Genomic DNA, 25,187 nt, shown 5'->3' with positions numbered 1-25,187 from the left:
CTCAAGTAACCCTACCTCTAAAAGGTCCCCATGCCTCACCTCTGAGCTCACCCCCACTGTGTGTAACTAGTAGTTAATCTCCATGCTCTTTTCCAAACCTCAGTTTCCTAACGCTCCTTTAGAGCAGTACCTCTAGTTTGCATGAAAACTCTCTTAATGGTTCACTCTCTAGCAGTCTAAATCATAGTCCCCTCTCTGTGTACACTTCCTGTAGCAATAGCAGTAGACTGTGTAGTGTGCATGCCTCTTTACACTTTCTCTCCTCTTTTTTCCTTTCATTTTTGTCTCCATCCCTCTATCTCTACACCTCCCTACATCCCTCTCTCCATCTCCTTCTCTTCTTCTTTCCCTTACTCCACCCTTTCCTACATCTCACTCTTTCAACCCCTCTCTCTCTCTCTCTCTCTCTCTCTCTCTCTCCTACACCCTTTCTCTCCTTCCTTCTCTCTCCACACCCCTCCTTCCCTCTCTCGCTCTACCCCTCCATTTCTCTCCCTCTTCCCCCCCCCTCTCTCTCTCTCCTTCCCCCTCTCTCCGTCTTCCCCCTCTCTCTCCTTCCTTCTCTCTCCACACCCCTCCTTCCCTCTCTCGCTCTACCCCTCCATTTCTCTCCCTCTTCCCTCTCTCTCTCTCTCTCTCTCTCTCCCCCTCTTCCCCCCCTCTCTCTCTCCTTCCTTCTCTCTCCACACCCCTCCTTCCCTCTCTTGCTCTACCCCCCCCCTCTCTCCCTCTCCCTCTTCCCCCTCTCTCCTTCCTTCTCTCTCCACACCCCTCCCTTTCTCTCTCTCCCTCCTCCTCTCTCTATCCCCCTCTCCTGTGGTAGCCGGGCTCCCCCCTGCCCTCCCCCCGCTCTCGCCTCATCTCCACGCCCACCAGCTTTGAGCATGTCTATCACATGACCCCTCTCTCTGCCGACAACTTCCTGTCTCAAGACTCCAGCGCCCTCTCCTCTCGATCCCCGTCCCTAAGCTCCGCCCCCGGGACCCCCGCCTCCACCTGCTCTCTGGTACGACTCCACCGACCTCAGAGAGAGAGGAGAGTGTGTGTGAGAGTGTGTGTGTGTGACTGAGAGCCAGAGGGAGAGAGAGAACAACTCAACCTGCTAGAGAGAGAAAGGAAAAGTTTGTACATGTGTATGACTCAGCCTGCCTAAGAGAGGGAGTGTGTGTGTGTGTGTGCAACTCAATCTGCCTGCAAGAGAGATTGTGTGTGTGTGTGTGTGTGCAACTCAATCTGCCTGCAAGAGAGATTGTGCGTGCGTGCGTGTGTGTGTGTGTACCCATATTGTTCTGAGGTCTTCATGTGTCTGTGTGTGTGTGACTACTGCTCCTGTCTGCCATCTGGGGCCTTATCAGGAGAGGAGAGTGTCTGGCACCCTGACTGCTGTCTCCTCTGCCTGTGTGTGTGTGTCTCAGACCACTGTCTCCCTGGTGTTCCTCCTCTCTCTCTCTCTCTCTCTCACACTCTCACACACACACACACTCTCCCCTATGTTCTCCTACTGCCCACGCAAACCCTGTGTCCACCCTCCCTATGTTTGTCACAGTAAGTGTGTGTTTTATTGTGCGTCCTCTGCAGTCTACTGTCTGAGAGAATGTGTTTGATAGAATGTTCGCTATGTGTCTCTTAAAAAAGCACTATGCCCCCTAGTGGCTGTGTGTGTTGACTGCATTGTGATTAGATATTTCTGACCCGTGTGTCGTCCTCCGCCACAGAATGTCCGGCCCCAGGAGAGCCGTGGGGTTCTAGGAGGGTCCGTCAGCATCCCCACCATCGCCAAGACCCGACCGGAACCGGGACGGTCCATGAGTGCAAGCAGTGGCCTCGGAACACGTGAGTCAACCTTACATACACACACACACACACAGTCTCTCTCTCTTTCTCACACTCTCTCTCTCTCTCACTCTCACACACACACACACACACACACACACACACACACACACACACACACACAGAATAGGGAATTATACAGGACAAACTAGTAATCAGCTCTGCTCACTGTACCCAGAAAAATGATCTAATAAAGATCTGATTGAATATGTATCTTAATAGTATTTGCTAGTGAGTGAGTTGAATTCATTTTCAAACCAGCATTTTTATTTTTTTTATCCGAATTAAATGTTTTAGTGTTTAGTGTAACGATTATTAATAACTAATTATTATTTAATTATTTTCCCTTGCACTATAGTGTATAGTGTAATTGGTGTGTGTGTGTGCTGGAGAGTTTGAGTCTCTGTGGTGCGTTCTACTAGTTTAAAAGCGAGTGTGTGTGTTCACTGTGTCTGCAGGTTCTTCTCAGAACGGCAGTGCTCTGCGGCGCGACTTCTCAGGTGGGAGCTACGGCTCGGGGAAGCGGCAGATGACCTCTCCCTCAGAAGGCTCGCTGTCCTCAGGGGGCGGCGGCCTGGACTGTGGGGGGGACGCTCCCATCTCCCAGTTTGACCGTGACGTAAGTCTGCTCGATCACGTGTGTGTGTGTATCCACAGGGCCTGTCCGTATGTCTTAAGGACAGCAATTGTGGTTGGTTCTGGGGTTGAGTTCAGAAAAGGAGTAAAAATTCAGTTGCATTTATTTAGTATCGTCATTGGAAAACAACAGAGATTTTAATACGAACATTTATATGGAAACTGTTTCCTCTCACTGCGATGAATTTCGTTTTTTTCTGAACTGCCCTACATTGACACTGGTGTGTGTGTGTGGTACCCACTGAGCTTATGGTGTGAGTCACGGTGTGTGTGTGCTCACTGGTTCTGCACAGGCTTACTGATGCACATCACATCCCGACACACACCCAACACACAGCTAACTTCACATCAGATGAGATCACCCAGCCAGCTGCTTTCATTCCTCAGATCAGCAGAGATGTTTTATTCATGCACATTACCAAGTCTGTGTGCGTGTGTGTTTGTGTGTGTGTGTATGCCTGTATAAGGTTGTGCTTTAGATGAGTTCATCACCATGTCAACCAGTTCTCTAGACCTGAGCAGTGAGTGTGTGACTGCTCATAGTCTCACTTAAGGCCAGACTATCTAAAGCCTACATTGTATATGTAAGGGATAATGTATAGAACGCCGATCATTATTGGGAAAATAAGTCTCGACGCGGCGAACCGGTCCCCGACGCGCCAGCGGAGGGGTCTTGTTTCGCCCTGAAGGGACTTATTTTCCTATAATGACCGGCGTTCTATACATTATCCCGCTTATTATACGGCTACTTGCCAAAACGAAATAATAAACTCCCCACGATATGACTTTAGCCTACATAGCCTAGCCTATTTGTTACCGTTCATCGTGGCATTTGCTGAGAAACAAATAGTTCGCAACAACACACGCTGCTGAACTTGAATCAAACATTCTTTAGAACACAGCTGATCAACCGTCTGCTTTCACGTTTTAATGAAGTTCCAGTCCTTGCGTAGTGATATGAAAGACGTATCAGAAGCACAAAACCCGTTGCCATTGACAGTGGTAAATATATGTTTGCAGCGGTAATTACATGAATTTATTTTACCGTAGAACGTTGGGAAATCCCATTCAAGTCATTGGAGCGTTCTACTAGCATTGTGAAGAGCCGTATAATAAGATCAGCTGACTCACACAGTTGTCACACAGTAGAGTGTGCAGAGAAGCAGCACCATGGTTTGGAGCCAGTGGAGTTTAATATACAGTATAACGGATATTATAAAACTGATAGTTCTGGTCCTTGATCGTGATTGTTCTGGATTTTACAACGGCATCAAACGCGATTCAGCCAAACATACACGTTGACCGCATTTCGTTCTATATTACTGCGCTACCATAACTTGATACAAAAGTTAAAGTAGCTGCGTCTCGACGTTGCTAGGCAGGCTTGGCACCATTCAGATAGAGCAAAGATAGAGGAAATATATTTCTTGGCGGAAGAATGATTATCTAGGAATAACTCGTTATATTTCTAGTTGCTGTGCCTTTACTTTATGAAACTTTGCCAGGTATTTATAGTAACAGTTTTAAAAAAGCAATTAGCTACTCGAGCCCGTAGGTTACACTGATTCTACAACAGCTAAGGGGGGTTTCAGGCACTCCGCACTATCAGCGTAACCTACGGCCTCTCGGGGCTTATTGCTTAAGTGGCCACCAAGATGAATTGCATGAAGTGAAGCACTAGTAAACAACTGGTTTACCAGTAGTTCAGTTTAAGTATGATGGCTTATCTAGAATGAAGGATATTGATAGGTGAGTTGTTGACTGGGGGAGAGTCAGAGCTACAGGCAGTGTGGAGGTCTGGAGTAGCCATTAGCCCACATCTTTACTGGCTGGAAAGGGCACGGATGGAAATGAGGCTATTAAAGGTGCTCAAAGCGATGCCATGCGTTTTTAGGCTACAAATTACAGCAAACATCACCTCACCATCTGCTAGCTGCCTGTGTCTTGAATACACTGTAAAAAAACATGATCTCTGTGAACAGCCCAGACTCCAAGTGTGTGTGTGTGTGTGTGTGTGCCATCACAGGTCTGTGTGTTTGTGTGTCATCACAGCTGCTTAAGTATACACATGTGGGTGTGTGGGACGTCAATGGGTGTGTGTGTGTGTGTGTGTGTGTCTCAAGAGATCACAAAGAGTGAGTGCTCTCGGCCACCTACACTTCACTTGAAGTTACACACAAACGCTCTCTGCCACCGCTCTCATACTCTGGTCCATATGCCTGTGTGGGTGTATATATGTGTGTGTCTTACGTGTGTGTGTGTGTGCACACGTGATTCTCTTCAGTGGCCATCCAAAGAGAAGACTCCCGATCTGAAACGAGCATTAAGGACCAGGTAAAGTCTGAACAGCACCCAGGAAATAGCCTCCACTAACTACCCCTAAAAGAAGTTACCCCTCTGCCCCACCCCATTCACTATGTGGGGGTAGAAAAGTAGGCTCAAGAGGAGCTGTGATCGTGCTGTTTCCCTGGTGTGTGAGTGTGTGTGTGTGTGCGCGCGAGCGCTTTGGCTAGTGTGTGTGTGTGTGTGTGTGTGTGTGTGTGTGACACTGTGTGTTTTGGCTAGTGTGGGTGTGTGCACTTGTGCGTATTGAGAGAGAGAGAGAGAGGCTTTTCTGTGGTGGATCAGTTATGCTACTCTTGTACAGTAGTTTGTGGTTTTGGCAGCAGGTCCTGCCAGTATCTCCAAACAAACATTGATGTAGATGGCGTGTGTGTGGTCCTCCTGTGTTCTAATTGGTGGAGATGGAGTGTGGTGTATCCTTGCTTTCATGTTAGCCAATCATCGGATAGCATTTCTCTCTGGTACAGATCTGGAGGAGAGACCTGCTCCATAGTCAGCTTTGTGTTGATGTAGATGGTGAGTGTGTGTGTGTGCGTGCATTTTCATGAGTGCGTGTGTGTGTGTAGACCAGGCAGACCTGCTCCATAGTCAGCTTTGTGTTGATGTAGATGGTGCGTGTGTGCGTGCATTTTCATGAGTGTGTGTGTGTGTGTGTGTAGACCAGGCAGAGACCTGCTCCATAGTCAGCTTTGTGTTGACTTAGATGGTGTGTGTGTGTGTGTGTGTGCGCGCGTGCATTTTCATGAGTGCGTGTGTGTCTAGACCTGGCAGAGACCTGCTCCATAGTCAGCTTTGTGTTGATGTAGATAGTGTGTGTTTGTGTGTGTGTGTGCGCAGCCACCAGGCTGTGAGATGTTGGTGCAACATGAGTTCTGCCATGTACTTGTCCTGCATGTCTCCCGACATTCTCATAGTTCCCACTGGGATGGAGAGGGAGGGAATGTGAGTAGTACTACAGTAGGTGTAGTGCACTTGCTGCCACATCGCTACAAAAAACATAAAGAAGTGTTTTGAAAAGATAGTTACTAGTTTTTTTTTATAGTTTTAACTGTGTTCATCATGTCAAAAGAAATAATATTGTAATCTCAATATATAGCCTACCAATAGGCTAAAGAAAATAAGTGACCAGACTGTAATGAAATGTATATATGTGTGTATATATAGTAAGCTAAATTATACCATTTGATAGTTTTTATTTTACCGTACTTGACAAGGGGTTGTATAGCAGCCCAAACACTAGTAACCTCTCAATGGTATCTTGTTAACGCTGTGTTTATGTATTGTGTTTATGTATACAGTATAATGTGTTGTGTATGTTCTGACTGGTCTATGTAAATATGTGTGTGTGTTTTCAGATAGCTATTTTGTATGCGTTTTCTGTGTTTGTGTGTTTTCTGATTGTAATGTTTTGTGTTTGTGTATGTGTTGCCTTTGTGTGTTGTGCTTGTGTGTTTTCTGATTGCTATATTGTGCGTGCATGTGTGTGTGTGTGTGTGTGTGTTCTGACTGGTGTGTGTTGTTGCTCTGCTGCAGGATTCGGACTCCCCCCGCCACTCGACGGCCTCCAACAGCTCCAACCTGAGCAGCCCCCCCAGCCCAGCCTCCCCCCACAAGCCCAAGTCCCTCTCCCTGGAGAGCAGTGAGCGCATGGGATGGGAGACATGAGTCATACCCCTCCCCCCCTCCCTCACCAAACCTCCAACCTGACCCCCCCACACACCCCATCCATCCCCCAGAGCCGGGGACTCTGTCGCTTTGCCGCTCCGAGGACCTCCGTATCCTACATACCCCACTTAATGCTTCAGCCACATGCGGCAGACTGGGCACCTAGAAGGACTGAGCACCCTGAAAGACGTTATACCCCAGAAAGCCGAAGTCCCTGGGAGTGTGTGTGTGTGTTTCCCCCTGCCTGATGCACTTGGTTAATCAGGCTGGATTGTTCTGTGTGTGTGTGTGTGTGTGTGTGTGTGTGTGTGTGTGTGTGTGTGTGTGTGTGTGTGTGTGTGTGTGTGTGTGTGCGCGCGTGTGAACATGTGTTTCAAGGGTTTACTTGCACAGATGGATGTGCAACCCCATTCGACCCCTTGCGCAAAAAAAAAAAAACAGCCTTGATGCGTCACCACTGTTTGCCTGCGGACAGAAGGGACTGGTCGCTGCAGTGGCCAGTGGCCGCACTCACTAGCCTCCCGTCGCTAACGCTAACTACTCAAAACCCGCCGTGAGGAGGCTGATGGTTTTACACGCTGACAGGAGACAGAAAAACCATCACCAGGGGCTGAGGGACTGCCCCTCCATAAGACCCCTTCCCGTCTAACTGGCTGTGACGGCAAGACCTTTTCCTCTCTGTGTTGGAGTGAGCGAAGAAACACTGACTGAAAGGCAAAATGTTAAGGTTCTCAGCTGAGAAAAAAAAAACTTAAAGCTTTCATTTAAGAACACTAAATTTGGACCTGTTCTCGGCTTTTGCTCCTATCCTCAGGTGAGATATACACACATACACACACTCACACACACACACACACACACACACACACCTGTGTGTGATACCTGCAAGTGTGCAGGTGTGTCTCACCTGTAGGCTGGGCGGAGTTTAGACGTGTATATAGCGTGTGTTTAGAGGATAATATATTAGCACAGGAAACACTACCCCCAGTGAGAGAGACAACTGGCGGAGGTCACTGCTAGCTTCTCATTTGACTTTTTGTGTCAAACGGTTGAAGTTCCATCAACACCTGGTGTAATGAGTGTTGTTTTTTTTTTTTTAATTATTGTTATTATTATTTTTATTCTTTAATTTTATTATAGGTTGTTAATCTTCAAGCTCGAGTACACAACCCATTAGCTAAAGCTGGATCAGTTAAACAGGATGTGGCACAGCATTGAGAAAAAAAAAGAATACGCTATTTTAACCAATTTGGCACATGTATGCTGATTCTCACACACACACACACACACACACACACACACACACACAATCACTTGTCCTGTGCAGAATGTATTTTGCAGCCTTTTCCCCTTGCTTTGGTTGGCCCTCTCTGAAGCAATAACGCTATCTCCAAAGAAGTTAAGTGAGATCACTACTTATTTTTAAACTATTTTATTTACATGTTTCAGTGCTACATTTTTTGTTTTGTTATTACATTAAGTGTGTTTACTATGATTGTTTGTTTTTGAGCACCCCACAAGTCATAAAAACAAATACCAAACATGTTTGATATGATTTATATTCATGTTATGAATAATTTAACCCTGTGGATTGTTTCATTTGTCTCTGAACACTTGATTTGCTATTCATTTGACTGCATGGGTCACAACGATTTCCAAGATCCACCTAGCCACTTCAGTACACACCGCCCACACACACACACTCTTTCTAGAGTATACTAGTTTACCACAAAGGTGTGCCGCACCGAGTATGCGTACCTACAATGTGCGTAAAGCTGCATTATAATATTTCAGTGTTATTTTGCCTTATGTGGCAGATCAGCTGATCACTTTGGGACTAGAAGTGGTCTGAGAGGAGCTGGGCCAGGGATTGAGGAGACGGCAGCCGGTTCTAGAGCGGAACCAGGGCAGGTCCACTCGGAGTTCGGCTGCCGTTGGGCCATTCACAAGCCCTGTATCCGTCTCCCTGGATACTAGCACTTAGAGAGACACACCACTATTATTTTGACCACAGCATTTAACTACACACCACTGCAGCTGATTGGCTGACCTTCCGTACTTTTCGTTGTCATTCCATTTTTCGCTACATTCTGGAATGGTAAGGGACTCACCATGGCAACTAGTTATTCCATATTTTGTATGACCTGAAATCACATTCTGACTCTATTGGTGAAGCTGAGCTTGGCAGTTTCCAAATGCAACTTTGTATCCTTAGACGTGTTGGGGCCTGAAAAGCACAAGGTTGTGTAAGTGGACCAGTTTGGCCATGTTCAGTAAACAGGTTGTGAAGAACTCATTTAAAAAAAACAAAAAAAAAAAACAACATGGAGTATGTTATCCATGTGTACTGTTGCGCATCGCTGCCTATTTTTCCAGCAGTGGTGCCAACATTTCAAACAGCACAGCCTCAGATCGTGCTCAGCCTTCTCGAGCTGTGTCCTGTGGTCTAATGCAAGAGCTGTAGGAGTCCTCGCTAGCGGAGACCAAGGTCAAGAGTTCAGACAGGTGAAACGTGGGTGGAAACACATTAGCCTGCTGTATGGCAGGCAGCAGTTTCCCTTGTGTTGGCTCATCTTGTGCTCTACGGTGACTGTGTCTTCTGTCTCCAGTCCAAAACCCCATGGTGCATGTGTGTTTTGCTTGAGTGCCTGGGTTCCTCCTAGTGTTTTCAATGCACTGATGTTTTACACTAGAGCTGAATGAGAAGCATTTCAAAGACACTATGAAAAAAAAAAAACCCTCGCGTTTCTGAACATTTCATATCTTACAGTCTGAAGGTCACCCCTAAAGGTTTCCTTTAACGTTTTGTCAGAAACGTTGTCTTAACGTTGAACTAGCATGGTGTTATTAAATCTCGATAGATGCCACTCATATTGATCTGGATGGCATAAGAGAGGTGTTACTTCCTCCCCTTCTCCACTGACCACTCTCTCCCTCTTGTGTTGAGATAAGCTCTGTGTGATTGGCTCCTCTAGGGACGACTGACCCATTTGGTTTGGGTTTTAGCCGAAGTTATGAAACAGCTAATAGTGATGTTGATGATGATGATGATGATGATGATGATGATTTATAAACTCAGGTATGTGAAAACCAATGATTTATTTTTAAAGCGAAGAGTGAGAGGAGAGGATGAGTGTACGGACTAGCGATGTCTCGACCGTTGTCGGTCGGGCTGTTAAATAGCAGCGACTAGCGCTTTTGGGTTAAAGTGAGTTGGGATGATTTCTGAGGGGAATGGGAAGTATGTAAGTAGAAGACAGTCCCCAGATGACTGTGGACTCCTGAACAGGTCAGGCCCAGGGCTGCGCCAAATCCGTTAAGAGTCTCAGCTGCACGCTGGATTATGGGCTGAGCCACTAGGTGGCAGTAAAGGGTTTCAGACAGACAACACACACATTAGCATTTCAGCGAGGTGTTTAATTTGCCTTTGGGTGACATGCTATTTCATATCAAATTTTTTTTCTAGGTTTTTCTTTTGTTTGTTGTTTTGTTTGTTTTTGTATGTGAGAATATGTACAGTTTTGCATGTCATAGGTGTAATCACTTGTTTTTAGGACAAAAAGCTGGATTTTCCACCTTATGTTTATTATTATTATTAATATTATTATTATTATATTGAGTTGATTTGATTGTGTTTTGAATGGTTGGCAAGTGGAAGCGGACAGCCCACTACAATGATGTAGATTCTTTTGTTTTCCTTTGCACAGAAATATTTAAGGTGGAATGTTTAAGGTGGAATGTTCTAAGACTTTGGTGTATGGGACAGACCACCTCCATTCTTTCATGTGGAAAAAAAAAGCATAATAACCTGACTTTGGCATATTTCAATAAAATGGGGAACTGTTGCAGATGCCTCTTCATTTTCTTACTGCATAGGCTGATGTTTCAATTTCCGTCAGGATAAATAAAGTATCGATTGATTGTTCATATATATATTGAAGTAAAGATGTTAAGAGAGCATGCCTGTTAGCGTAGTTACCACAGTGCTGATCGGGTTTTGATGATGCGCTACCTTTTTTTAACAGTCTGGGGTCACTTAGAAATGTCATTGTTGTCAATGAAAGCCTACATGAAGTGAGCTCGAATAGGACATGCAGCTAAATGTATAGGAAAGTCATTGACAAGATTTGAAATAATGATTTTAAATTGGAAGTGTTTTTCAAACTTCTTTCGTCAAAATAATCCTCCATTTGTTTTTTCATTTAAAAGCAAAGACATTGTGATTCCAGGCTTTTGAACAGTAGTAGTGTTCAGTTAGGTCTGAGTGAATGGTGGACTTAATGAATACTCTCCGTTAGCCGTTTTGAATGGCTTGGAAAACTGGACACCTAATCACTAATTTTGAGATTCAACTCAAAATGTAATAGGAGTGAAAATAATTTCTTTGGGGTAATTCTGGATAACAGTTAGCCTCTGAGGCTTTTAATTTGATCACATTTTTGGCAAGACTGTTTATAAACAAAAAACTTCACATCTGTAAAGAATTTCTTAAAAAGCATTTTTAATGAAATCTTGCATCGCCCTATGACTGAACATCTATACTGTACACATTCAACAGCTAGCCACAAAGTTAAAGTGCTAAAACCGGTTATAAACAAAATTTTCTGTACAATAACAGAAAAAAATCCATATTTTGCTTTATGTGGAAACAGAAAATGCATGAAGGATATTAGTATTCCATTACTTTGGAAAAGGCAGGAAGAGGGTCTGGGGATGGAACAGAAGAGTGGAACACTAACCCGTCTCCATGGAGACCAACCCCCAGTGAGAGTAACTGATTTCTAGACAGGGTACCACCTGGGCAGAATTCGGTGAACAGTTTGTTTGAAACAACGCAGACAGTTAACTGATTAATTGGCTGTCAGTTGATTGTGGAACAATTTTGAGAGGGATATATCCAGGTATGGTCTTGCAGTATATGCAATTACAGCTGTCTGTAGAATTAATTCCAACTCATCCAACATTCAGATTTATTCATCTAGATACTCATTAGACAACTGAAGGGCTTTTAGGTTGACTGCAACATTTATTATTTTATATATTTAATTATTTATACTGGACAACCAGCAGTCAGCACAGGTATCTTGATGATCATAGTTCACAGATGCTTCCGGATCTGGTACAGACGCGCCACATGTGGACAGTTCAGTACCAATCTGCCAGAGCGATTTGGTCGAGGTTTTCTCTGTGCCATATTGTTCAAACCTGCAGCACCAAGGATCCACACCAGCTTTAACTCCGACTGCCAGATGCACATCACTTCAAAACAACATCCATTCCCAGGTTAGAACCATTCTTACATATCCGAGATGAATTGAACACCACAGCACACACACACACACACACACAATAGCAGGCACTGAAATGATGGAACCATACACACACACACACACTCTTTCATCCTTTGAACAGACAAGCAAACCCATCGGTTTAGGTTTCTTTCCTCCACCCACATTTATACACCACTAAGCACAATTAGGTCATTTAGCGCTTTACTGTACATCTTTAATTAAATTACACATAGATTTCACACCCCCTCATCAGGAAGCACAGCTGCTTATGTCTTCATGACGTCTCCATGATGTTTTTTGGTTCTGATCAGTCTCTCCATCACATTTGGCACAAGCGACAGTTGCATTCTGGGTGTAGTGACGTGACGTGTGTTGTTCCTGGCGGTTGGAGCCGCGTTGAAGACACTGAGCGGGCGCCACAAGCTGCATATGGACATGAGCACTTGGGGAGTGGTTAGGAGGGACGCCCTGGAGCCGGTGCAGCGTAGAACACTGCGGCGCTTCCAGAGCTTTCCGTGGTTCTTCTGAAGGTTTGCATAATAGTCACAGTAGCACACAGACAGTAGAGCACTTGTTCACTATAGGGTTAGGTGTGGAGGTCCGGTTCAGACGAGTCCGTGGTTTCAAGGATGACGCCTAGTAGTACTCCAAACAGGTAGCCTAAGCATGGCACGGCAGGCAAAACCTGCAGGATCAATGCATGGTTGGAGCCAGTGGTGTAGTCTAGTTAGCTGTAGTGTATGTACTGTAATGTAGAAGTTAGCTGTAGTGGATATACTGTGATCAACCCCAAATGTTAATACGTATCCTTGCCTATTTTAAGTGGGTATACTGAGATGGTGATGCTTTTTAAGTGGGTATACTGCGTAGTCCTGCTTATCACGTAGACTACACCACCGGTTGGAGCCAAAACGTGGCTTGGATTCTGTGTCTGTGGACCTGTACGTCCACACCATGGAGAGGGGCGGGTGGAGAAGGCGAGGGCGGAGGCTGGGTCTGGGGAGCGATGTGGTCTCCACACACAGGCCAGAGGACGGCCCAGAGTTTCATTCCAGCCAAACTAGTACACACCAGATTCCACCTGGCTAATGAAATAATCTGGCTGTTACTCGTAATATTTAAAGTCTATAAAGAGAGGAGCCCTTAATGGAGGAGAGTCCTTAAAAATCCTACAACTGCCCACAACTGATGGATTTTAATCAAATAGTCTAAAAGTTTTAATCTAATTATGTTTGATAAAAAAAAAATACTAAAAAAATAACTTAACAGTAAAGATTTGAGTACTTTTATTATCTCTTTTTTACCACTACTTTTAGATTTTTAGATAGATAGATAGATAGATAGATAGATAGATACTTTATTGATCCCCAAGGGGAAATTCAAGGATTTTTTTATTACATTAATTACCTTTATTCATTTTGGATTCATTAGATTCATTTATCCAAAGCCACTTACTATGACTTAGAATTACTATGCCAATTATATTACATGGGTCCATTCTCCCTGGAGCAACGCGGGGTTTTGAACTCACAGCTTTCCAGACTATTACACGCTAGCCCAAAAGGTTGTGGGTTCAATTCTAGGGTACCAGGTGGTTCAGGTGTGTGTGTGCTTGGACGGGAGTACGCCAAGAGGCCCCTCTGCCTTTGTGTGGGTAAATACCCCCACCCACCCCCAGCCCCAAACTCATGAGGTAGGCTCAGAGGAATGGTCCAGGGGAGTGAGAGATGGAGGGTGGTCTGGGGGCAAGAGAGCGAGGGAGAGTGGGGGGTAAGAGAGGGAGGAGAGTGGGGGGTAAGAGAGGGAGGAGAGTGGGGGGTAAGAGAGGGAGAGAGAGAGGGAGGGAGAGTGGGGGGCAAGGGGGTAAATGACTGAGCATATCCGGCGTTGAGGTTTGTGGAGCAGAAATCGCTGAGGAAAAGTGCCACGGCACACACAGATAAAGCACTATAGAGAGTAAGCACAGACACACTCGCATGCAAGCCACATCTTCACACACACACACACACCATCAAAGTTCGTAACCCAGTCAATCCATAATCTTCTGACATTTGAACACAAGCACTGGCCCTGAGCCTGGAACATATGCAGCAACCGCTCCCAAACCTACACACACATTTCTCTCTCATCTCGCTCTCTCCTTCTCTTTCTCGCTCCTCTCTGTCAAAACCTTTGAGCTCCTGACGGAGTCTGCGGGGGGTTGAGAGAGAGAGAGAGGTCTTGCATGGTGTGATGTTGCACCAGAGGGGAGCACAGATCTGCTTTGATGCTGACTCAGGTTCAGTGGTAACGTGCTAATCTGGAGGGGAAGAGGACCCTTCAGCAGCAGGTGAGAAATTCCTGGTCTGAGCTCCAGACAGCTGCCTACTAACAACCCCCTCACCTCCCCAATCCCCTCCCCCCTCACCTCCCCATCCCGATCCCGTTCCCGATCCCCATCCCGTTTTCTCCTCTACTCTAGCTTGTCTTCCCCTCCTTCCCTCTCTCTTTCTGTTCTTTCGTTTTCTTTCTTCTCCTCTTGACTTCTGTTCTCCCCCTCCTCTTCCTCCTCCTCATCCTCTTTGCTTTCTCCCCAACTTCTCTTGTTCTTCCCCTCTAATCTCCGATCACAGTACAGCACCGACAGCAGGTCAGTTGAACTCATAAACAGTAGGAACAGACAGTAGGCCTGTCGAGCTCATAGGCAAACAGTAGCAATAAAAATTCCACGTGGAACTTTGACAATTCGGATACATACATTACTGCCTTCCCAGCTTCCCCTTGTTATATTCACAGTAGAAAACACATCAAGTCTTATTGGATTAGCAGTCAGTACATAGCAGTGTCGTGTGTGTGCGTCTTTGTGCGTCACCAGGGGGACCACCAAAGGTCTGAGTGACACACACACTTACACACCCAGCTGTCGTGGCGTGGCCTCTGTTCAAAGCGGACGACCTGAGGGGCGAGAGGTGCGTAGTGGTCAAGTTAGCGCCTTCCCCACTTCTGACGAGACGAGTCCGCACGGTGTCTCACAAGACGTCAGATCAACTGTCCGCAGTTCTGCACCACACACAGACACTTCTTGACACACGCTCATGCAGTCTGAGCCAATCAAAAATCACCAGTCTGTCTGTCAGGAGGTTCCTGCTCCCGTTTCCGCGGGTTACGCGCTGGCCCCGTCCTCCTCTTCGACGCGGCTGATGCCGGAGCCGTGCGTGACGCTCGTGGGGGTGGCGGGGGCATGGAGGGGGGAGGAGATGGGGGCACCGGCCACAGAGGCAGAGGCGTGGCTGAGGCTCAGGCTGCCGTGCCTCGGTCGGCTGTCCAGGTCTTGAACGCTTCCGTGACGAGAGGGGACTTGCTCGTTAAGGCGGGGCATGCTGCCATAGGGTGGTCGCTCTTCAGCGCCACGGTACGTACAGGGGGTGTACCTTGAGAGAAGAGAGACGGAAAGAAAGAGTTGAGCTCACCTGACTGGAGGTAATTCCTGTTTATTCTCTCTTGTGCAACATTCACTGCACCTTGTCATTTTTTTCTCATCAGTGCCTTACACAACTGGACCAGTTTTCAGATGAAACTCCAGTGTAGCTTAAGGCCATCTGAAACTATCTAAGAAGTCTGTTCTGATGTCTGGAGTATCAAAGTGTTTAGGGGTTTAGCTTGGGGACATTAATAAATGTACAGTATTGCTTCTTATTTGAAGTTTTCTTTCTTAGCTATCTAGCTTTAGGTTCTTTACAACTACGGGGATACTGCTGATGCCATTTTGAAATGAAAGGGAGTTGATAGATAGATAGATATACTTTATTGATCCCTAGGGGAAATTCAAGGTCACAGTAGCATACAGACAACACACACACACACATTCAATAACAGCAGAAAAAGTAATTAAAAGTATGTAATATAAAAAACACAACTAAGCAATAAGGACTGTAGAAGATAAAGAATATACTAAATATACAAAATACAAATTATACTAAATAAAACTTAATCAAAATCATTACTGCAACTATATTTATCATTTTAGCTTTGAAGACCTTAGACATGAATTAGTGTCAAACCTGTGTAAACAAATAAATGCCAAAGTTAAGCTTTTCAGTGCTTTTCTGTCCCTGAGCCAGATAAGAGGAAGCTAGAGCAAGCCAAACATATCCTATTCCCTCATTCAGTAGAGACCCACTGAAGCTAGCCTCCTCCGTTACTTTCTGCCATCGAGTCGTGGTGAGGAGAGAAGTATTAAATCACTCTCGCTTGAGGCCATTTTGAATTTAATCTTTTGACTCATCTGAGAAGCGTGGCTGCTTAACCTGCTATCCGTGCGACGGCTCAGGCTGGCGAGCCATTCAGGAATGCATCTGTGAAAGGCACTTTATCTCAAGGGCCTTCCACCCCTCCGCACTCTAACTGAAAATTAGAGCTTGGCTAGATTTAGCACACAGCATTTTAACTTGAGGAGATCAAACTATTTGCCAAGGTAGCCAACTTACATGTATTTGGGTGAGACTCACGCTTTTATGTTCCGTCTCATTCTAAAGAGAGGGGAAAAAATCCATCAACTTCAATGCATCTAAAGCCAAATAAATAGTCTCAGTGAGTCTGTCAATCTCACATCAACTGTTTCCTTCTTGTTTGCCATGTATCCATCCAGCAGCCAAAAACAAGGATTCGTGTTCAGTTCTACTACAGTACTATAGCACAGTATAGTGAGATCCTAAAACTTGAGGAGCTATAAACTTATTAACTTGCAAATAGCATTTTAACTTGAGCTGCTCAGTCTGTTAAGATTCCTTTCTTTATGACAAAATCTTTACATTCTCCTTTTTCATCTCCAGAAAGATGTACAATATGCTGAGGCGTCACTCTAGCCACTCACCAGATTGGAACTTTACCATTAGTGGTTAGTAGTGTTGTTGAGGGTTAGTGCTGTAGCATTAGTTGTAACCACTGACATTAGTGGTTAGCATGGTAGGTTGGTGTTAGTTTTGTTTAGGGTTGGTGTTGCTGTAGCATTAGTGGCTGTAGCAACATGCTGGATTGGTTCCTTTTAGGATTGGTGTATGTTGTATGTAGCATTAGCAGTTATCGTGGTGGGTTGGTGCTTTTTAGGAATGGGGTATTTAGCATCACAGTTTGATGCATTTGCGTCAGACGTTGGCAAAGCCATTTGGTTTTGTTTAGTATTGGTGCTGTTGCATTAGCAGTTAGCGTGATGGGTTTTTTTTGTTTAGCATTGGTGCTGGAGCATTAGCGGTTAGCACGGTGAGTGGGTTGGTTTTGTTTGGCATTGGTGCTGGAGCATTAGCGGTTAGCACGGTGAGTGGGTTGGTTTTGTTTGGCATTGGTGCTGGAGCATTAGCGGTTAGCACGGTAAGTGGGTTGGTTTTGTTTGGTGTTGGTGCTGTAGCATTAGCGGTTAGCACGGTGAGTGGGTTGGTTTTGTTTGGCGTTGGTGCTGGAGCATTAGCGGTTAGCACGGTGAGTGGGTTGGTTGGTGCCTTACCTGCCGTCTCTGGAGCGGTGCAGGCTGCCGTGGTAGCTGCTGATGCGGCTGTGGATGCTCCCCGCTCGGCTGCGCTCCTCGTCGGCCATGGCCAGGTGGGTGGAGGAGGCGTGAGTGGAGGTGCCCTGCGTCGACGTCCCCCTCGACTTCCTGACGACGGGGGTCGCGGGGTCACGCAGCAGCAGGGACTGGGCGAAGTCCGGTTCCTGGAGGACCTGGCGGCTCTCGTTCACGGCGCTGCTGCTGGGCGAGGGGGAGGGAAGGGAGCGGGAGAGGGGGACAGCCGGGACGGGACCGCCGGGAAGAGTGTGTCGGAACGAGGAGCCGAGGGAGAGGGGGAAGGTGGAGGTGTGTGGGGCAGGGAGAGGGACAAGGGAGGGGGGGGAGATGGTGGCCACACCGGGAAGGTCACCGAGGGAGAAGTTAAGACTGTTAATAGGGGCAGGAGGATCACGAGCACGGATGAAGAATAAGAATAGAGCACAGTTTACTACCATAGGAATAAAGCAGGGTTTACTACCATAGGAATAAAGCAGGGTTTACTACCATAGGAATAAAGCAGGGTTTACTACCATAGGCACTGCCTGAGGCTGGGGATGGGGGACTTGCGCCCTCTTAAGCCTCTCTGTCCCCACAGCCCACATTCCCAAAGAACCACTCAAGCAGAACCAGCAGACTGGCCAGGCGCACCACACACACACACACTTTACTGCAGGGGGTTTGGGGTGCAAGCTTTACCCCATTCCACACATAGTGTTACAGATCAATCGTCCATACCAATCATACTGCCTTTGCAGCTGTGAACCCCACACACACACACACACACACACACACACACTCAGCAACAGCCCCTCCCTAATGCACAGCAACTTAGTCAAGGTTTAAAAGAGCACACTGTACATGACTAAACCTCTCACTCAAACACACACACACAGAACTTACTCCTTGCGTCGGCGGCCTTGCAGGAAGCTGGCCCACTCAAAGCAGGTCTTCTTGCTGCCGACCCAGAAGACGGAGGGGATGCCCACCACCAGCCCCATCAGGTACTTCATCAGCAAGAGCACCAGGGCGGGCCTACCCGTCTCCTCCACCTGCAAAACATACACACGTTAGAGGCAAACACACACATGCACATATACATACATTAGATGGATGGACACACACACACATACATACTTACATTAGATGCACGCACACACACACACACACACATGCGCACGCACGCACGCACACAGATATTAGAGGTAAACACACACACTTAAGTTGCAAACACGCACCAAAAAATATTGCTAAAGCACGACTAGCCTTCTTCAACATGAACACACACACTGATAGAGAGAGTGTGTGTGTAGGAGTATAACTGCATATTGTAGATATTTTCTTGAGAGGGAGTCCATTTTAAGTAGAAGTCTGTGCAAGCTTTGGAGTGTGTGTGTGTGTGTGTGTGTGTGTGTGTGTGTGTGTGTGTTTCACTCCTTCAGACTGCACAGCTCATTGCTCTCGGACAATCCAGCCTTCTCCTCCGAGCACAAATAGTAGAGCAGCACACACAAAGGCTACTTCTCTCTCTACTTCTCTCTCTCTCTCTCTCCCACACACACACACACACACACTCTCTCTCTCTCACACTCTCACACACACACCTCTTGCTGTCTCCATGGCCTCACCACCTGGGCACTTAAACTAGTCATGTGAGACTAACAAACTGGCAATATACTGTAGGCTCTTCACCAGTCTTGCACACACACAGTTGAAGGCCCGGGATGTTCTTCACAAAGACACACAAAGTTGATTCCAGCGATGCAGTCAAATAAGTGACACATCCAAAACACAAAACACACACACACTTGAAATAAGGACTGGCAGTTTCACCCCACAGAGTAATATTGAAGACTTGGAAGTCCAACCCTCATGCACACACAAACACAAATTTGTGCCATGTCTACCACACACACACACACAGACAGAAAGAACAGGAACCTCACAGGGAGCTATCAGATGACACCAAGCAAAATTGGAATTCCTGAGACCAGACATGCTCCAGTGGGACAGAAAGAGGGACCAGGATGGACACACACACACACACACACACACACACACTCAAACAAAACCTCATTCATTTACTCTTCTGAATTTGATACTCTGCCATCTTCACACCTCCATCATTTCCAATATGAATTCCACAGTTATTAGCTGTTGAAAAGTGTGTGTGTGTGTGTGTGTGTTTTTCTCTCACATTCTCACTTACAGGGTCAGTCCATGATGATTTTAGTCTAAAACAATAGCCAGTGTCTGAGCTCATCCAGCAGGTGGGTTACACAATCTCTATGAGCTTACACACACAGACACACACACAGACACGCACGCACACACACACACACACACACACACAGCTACTGACCCATGTGTGCACAAACTCATCCACATACCAGTGTGTATATTTGCTCTGTGGCATCTCAACACCCTTAACAATGATGCCCAGACACACACGTCAGTCTTGAACAGACACATGCCACAGGGATCAGTGGAGTGTGTGTCACACTACAACACACACACACACACACACTTCAGATTCCTTGAGTGATGCAAATGTATGTTTATATAGAACTGAATTTAACATTAAGAATTGTTTATTTACCTTGATAGCCACAGCATCTTTCCCTCCCTAGACAGAAAAAATCTCATAAGCCAGGAGGGTTCCTGTGTGTGTGTGTGTGTGTGTGTGTGTGTGTGTGTGTGTGTATGTACATGAGGACTGCTGCGTAAAGAAAAGCGTGTGTAACTGGAAGGAACTGACTGAATCTCGGCTGAAGTCGGCTGAATCACTTTCTCTCGCTGTCGACGGATTAGCTGGAGGTGATTGGGAGGTGCTGATAGCTTTTCATCAGCTTTCAGCAGGGTCTTTGAGGGCACACACACACACACACACACACACACACACAAACATACACACACCAGGCCCCCTCCACCATCTCCAGCGTTACAAAACAAACTCATCCTTCAGCGCTTGTCCCTTGACTCAAATATACCACTGAAGCAGACACACACACACACACACACAATGCAATCAGCAGAGCATGACTTAACAAGCCCTCAAATGAACACACAGAAAGAGATACCGAGAGAGGATCTGCAGGCAATCATCCACACACACACACACACACACACACACACACACACACACACACCTCACCACTCAGTTACACGCTCAAATGCACAACTCACACACACCACACACACTCATTCCACCCACCACTTAGATGAACTCAAACCACCTCTCACTATACCCACTCACAAACACACCGATATGCTCTCTCGCTCTCTCACACACATACACCATTCCTAAACTCACTGAAACACTCACTGATATGTGCCTCCTTGCTCTCTCTCTCTCTCTCTCTCTCTCACACACACACACACACACACTTCTCATTCCTAAACCCACACATCCAGATTCTCATGTTCAGGTGCTGAATAATTAAGTGAGCTAACCATAGGGAGAGTGGGCAGAGTACGCGGGAGCACGTACAGAAGAGCGTGCCCAGAGGTGTGTGTGTGTGTGTGTGTGTGTGTGTGTGTGTGTCTTACTATATTACTCCCACCTTCTCCCCTGCACCAGTGTATGACAGAGTGGATATGCTGCATGTGTATGATGTATGTTCCATGACAGTGAGTGTAACCCTGCTTAGCCCTTTTCACAAACCCTTTTGAGGGTGTTGCACAAAGGAACACAGCTCTGGTGTGTGTGTGTGTAATGATTCTGTGCAATGTCAGTGTATCTCCTCTAGGCTACGTTTACCCCTCAGGCTCCCTCTACTAAGAGCTTTCAGTCAGAGAAGCACTACACTCCACACACACACACACACAGAGAGAGAAAAGAGCTTCCACCAGTGTCTCTCCAGCTTCAGAAACCTCCACTCTTTCTCTCAGACCCTTCATCACTGGTTTCTCTCTACTCACTCTCTCTCTCACTCATTCTCTTTCTCACTCATTCTCATTCTCTCTCTCTCTCTCTCTCTCTCTCTCTCTCTCTCACTCATTCTCCCTCTCTCTCTCTCTCACTCATTCTCCCTCTCTCTCACTCATTCTCCCTCTCTCTCTCTCTAAAGAATAAAGAACAGTATGACATCACATTAAATTAGAACATTAAACTTCTCTTTTACTCTCTTGTGCCGTTCTCTCTCTCTCCTGCGGTCCCCCTCTCTCTATCTCCTGCGGCCCCCCTCTCTCTCTCTTTCTCTCTCTCTCCTGCGGTCCCCCTCTCTCTCCCCTATTAGTGTTGAGAGCTGTGTGTGTGTGTGTGTGTGTGTGTGTGTGTGTGTGTGTGTGTGTGTACACACTTGACTCCACTTGACACATAACCCTGAGAGCGTGAGAGGGGCCGAGCGTGAGAGAGAGGAGCTCTACTGTCCCCGACCAAACTGGAGCAGCTTTTAAAGAGTCATTTGATTGGGGGGGTGGGGGGGGGCTCCTCTACAGAGAGATCTGATTGGGGGGGTGGCTCCTCTACAGAGAGATCTACAGAGAGATCTGATTTGGGGGGGGGGGGGGGGGGTGGCTCCTCTACAGAGAGATCTGATTGGGGGGGGGGTCTGGTAGGGATGAAAGGGGGACTGATGGAGAGATGTCCAAACTGGCTCATTTGATGTGGCCTTCACACGACACTGGAGCTGACTGCAGGTGTGCGGTGCACCTGTTGGGGACTGCTATTCCACTGTGTGTGTGCGTGTGTGTGTGTGTGTGTGTGTGTTCGTACCTGGTATCTAGTAAGGGCAGGGTATACTCTGCAGTGCTCCCAGATTGTGTGTGTGTGTTTGTGTGCGTGCGTGCGTTCGTACCTGGTATGGGCAGGGTATGTGGTAGTCCCTGCAGCGCTCCTTGACCCACGTGGTCTCCCACACCTGGCGGTGGCTCTGCTCGTAGAAGAGGCAGCCGATGACGGTCAGCAGCGGCACCAGGTAGAGCACGGAGAAGACGCCGATGCGGATCATGAACTTGACCAGCTTGTCCTGGTTCTCCTTCTCCAGTGGAATCTCCATGCGCACGCGGTTCAGCGCCACGATGCCGGCCAGCAGCAGCCCGACCCCCAGCACCACGTCCACCCCGAGCGGCGCCAGCACGAACCAGCGCAGCGTGGTCACGTCGTAGAGCCCCACGAAGCACACGCCGCTGACCCCGTCTCCCTCGATCTTGTTGAGCGCCAGCAGCGTGATGGTCAGCAGGCCCGGGACGCCCCAGGCGGTGGCGTGGAACAGCAGCGCCTTCTTCTCGATGGCCTCGCTGCCCCACTTGGGTACGGCCGCCAGGAACCAGGTGACGGTCAGCACCACCCACCACACGCTGCCCGCCATGGTGAAGAAGTAGAGAGTCATGAAGAGGAGCGTGCAGGCCTTGTTGTGCGAGCCCTGGGTGACCGTGGCGGCGCGGAAGGTCGCGGGGCTAGCGGCGTTGCAGGCCACGCGGTCCTCCAGGAGGAAGCCCAGGAAGAAGACCAGCGACACCATCATGTAGCAGACGGCGTAGAAGATGATGGGCCGCTCCGGGTAGCGAAAGCGCGTCATGTCGATGAGGAAGGTCAGGAAGGTGAAGAGCGTGGCCGACAGGCACACGATGGACACCACGCCGATGAAGTAGCGGGCGAAGGCCAGCTCGTGGCGGCGGAAGTACATGCTGGGGCAGGGGGGCCGAGCAGTCGCGCGCGCCCAGGAAAGAGTAGCCCAGCTCGGGGTCCACCTTGAGCTCGCGCGGGCACCAGAAGCCGTAGTCCCGCTGCACCGACACGGGCGGCTCCTCCGTCACGGTCTCTGTGGTCAGCAGGTCCACGGCGCGCGGGTACGACTCGTCACAGTCCGGGAACCTGAGCGAGTCGAGAGATGGAGAAATATACCATCAGCGCACACACACACACGTCTAAAAGTGGAGCAGACTGCACATGTCCACTCAGGCTAACACTGGCTGCCCATGTACAGAGATATCTGATATGATCACATATACTCCTGGGATTTATTTTAAATATTTATTTATACATTTATTTATAGCAGTTGGGTAATGAATAAGTCAAAGACTAAGTGTAGTTAAAAAGGCTCAGCCAATAAATAAGACCATATGCCATAATGAAAATATATATATATAAATACAATGAGACCATATGCGTAATGAATATAATATATATATAATATAATAAGACCGTATGCGTAATGAATATAATATTCAGCTGAAATGATGGTCTAGGGCTGGGACTATGATAAAATACGAGACAGTATTTTAATAATAAAAATGTCTAATGTTTAGATTTTCCTACATGCAGACATATTTTGCTTGACCACAGACATACACGCAGACATACACGTGCACACACACACACACACACACTCTAATGTCTCAGTCCTGACTGGTGTATAATGGGTATATATCCACTAGATGAGGAAATGCATACGGACATATATGGAGCCTGGTGACCACAATTCAATCAATAAATCCCCTGTGGACAACCCCTGCACCCTCACACACATCACACACACACACAGACAGAGAGAGTAGTGTGGGTGTGACAGTGACCTGGAGCAGTCCATCTCGTCGGGCCAGGCCACCCCCGAACATGTCCATGAGCTTGTAGCAGTCGCGCTTGGCGTGGACGCACAGGCTGCGGCAGGGCAGGGACACTCGGCCGTACTCCATACACACGGGAAGCGTACAGCGCACACAGGAACGGACGCAGGTCCGCAGAAACACTGCAGGTTCACCATGGGGTGGAACGGCTACGGAACACAGAGAGAGAGAGATATTATCACTACTGTTATCACAATTACCATGTTATTATTTTTATACTGCTTTGGCAACACTATAAAAGAACAGTCATGCTAATAAAGCCAATTAAATTGAGAGAGAGTGAGAGGTGAGTTTTTTATAGCCTTTATTCAACCATCACACAGATCAACCACAGTAAGAGAAGAGGGCAGGAGAGGGGGAAGAAGGGAGAAAGAGGAAAAGAAGAAAAAGGGGAAAAAGACAGGAAGGCAGAGAAGGAGAGGAAGAAAGGGGGGGAAAGCAGGAAGAAGGGAGTGTTAAAGAGAGGGAGTGGAATGAGGGAATAAGGAGGAGCCAAGGAGGGATGGAGAGAGGGAGAGGTGATAAGAGTGAAAGATGAGAAAGGGAGATGGAGGGAGAGAGAGAGATGAAGGGAAGGAAAAGATTGAATAGAGAAGGGAAGGGAATGAAAGCAGAGAGCATGTCAGAGCCAGCTACTAATCAGATGATGAGGACACAGACGACTTGATTCCCACACACACACAACACACACACACACACACACACACAGCTGTAGAGATCAAGCAGCAGCAGGTGGCTGACCTTACAGTCTAAATGCCATGTAAACAACCCAGATGACTTTCACCTTTTGACATGAGAACCAGGAAAAACACCCTCTCACACACACACACACACACACACACACACAGATAATGACCTGCATGGCCCAGACTCTACAGGGACCTGATGACTGGCAGCTTGAGGGCAGACATGGACACAGCAGCTCTGTGTTTCCCCCCTGCTCCTTGTTTGCATTGAGGATTAGCCCGTGATGACCAGCCGCTAAGAGAGCCGTGGAGCTAACGATGCCCAGTTCTGTATTCAATGCAGAGAGCAGCCAAGAGTAGTATTAGTAGAAATGTGTGTTCTTCGCCACTAGCTTTTCCCCTTACTTCATTTGCGTTGTTGTCTTTTTAACGACTGCTAGCAGAGAGAGCGACAGAGCGCTCAGGTCTCATCTAACGCTGACAGCGAGCGGCTAGCGGCACAACGGCACAGGAAGTGGTCCAGCAGGCGAAACCCGACGCCCGGCGAGCACAGCCGAGCGCAGGTTCACTGGGCCCATGGGCGGCCTCCTGGACAGACCTTTTGTGTCCCGCGGGAGAGGAGACCGCAAGGCATGCTGGGAAATG

General features: G+C 47.3%; 1 protein-coding gene and 1 pseudogene across 1 annotated transcript in view; one reads left to right on the top strand and one right to left on the bottom strand.

Annotated features, from left to right (window-relative positions):
• The window catches only part of cdc42bpaa (CDC42 binding protein kinase alpha (DMPK-like) a), a 94,623-nt gene extending 84,301 nt beyond the window's left edge, over nucleotides 1-10,322 (top strand). The window contains exons 37-40 of the mRNA XM_042071572.1: nucleotides 824-1,006; nucleotides 1,716-1,833; nucleotides 2,292-2,452; nucleotides 6,346-10,322. Of these exons, the coding sequence (XP_041927506.1) occupies nucleotides 824-1,006; nucleotides 1,716-1,833; nucleotides 2,292-2,452; nucleotides 6,346-6,477 (594 nt within the window). The 3' untranslated portion in view covers nucleotides 6,478-10,322. The remainder of the gene's footprint in view (nucleotides 1-823; nucleotides 1,007-1,715; nucleotides 1,834-2,291; nucleotides 2,453-6,345) is intronic.
• Nucleotides 10,323-14,256: 3,934 nt separating this feature from the next.
• LOC121692724 overlaps nucleotides 14,257-25,187 on the bottom strand; it is a 23,526-nt pseudogene continuing 12,595 nt past the window's right edge.

The sequence above is a fragment of the Alosa sapidissima genome, chromosome 19, assembly GCF_018492685.1.
Source record: "Alosa sapidissima isolate fAloSap1 chromosome 19, fAloSap1.pri, whole genome shotgun sequence".
NCBI lineage: Eukaryota > Metazoa > Chordata > Actinopteri > Clupeiformes > Clupeidae > Alosa > Alosa sapidissima.
Note: the sequence above shows the minus strand (reverse complement) of the source record. Positions and strands in the feature narration are given on the sequence as shown.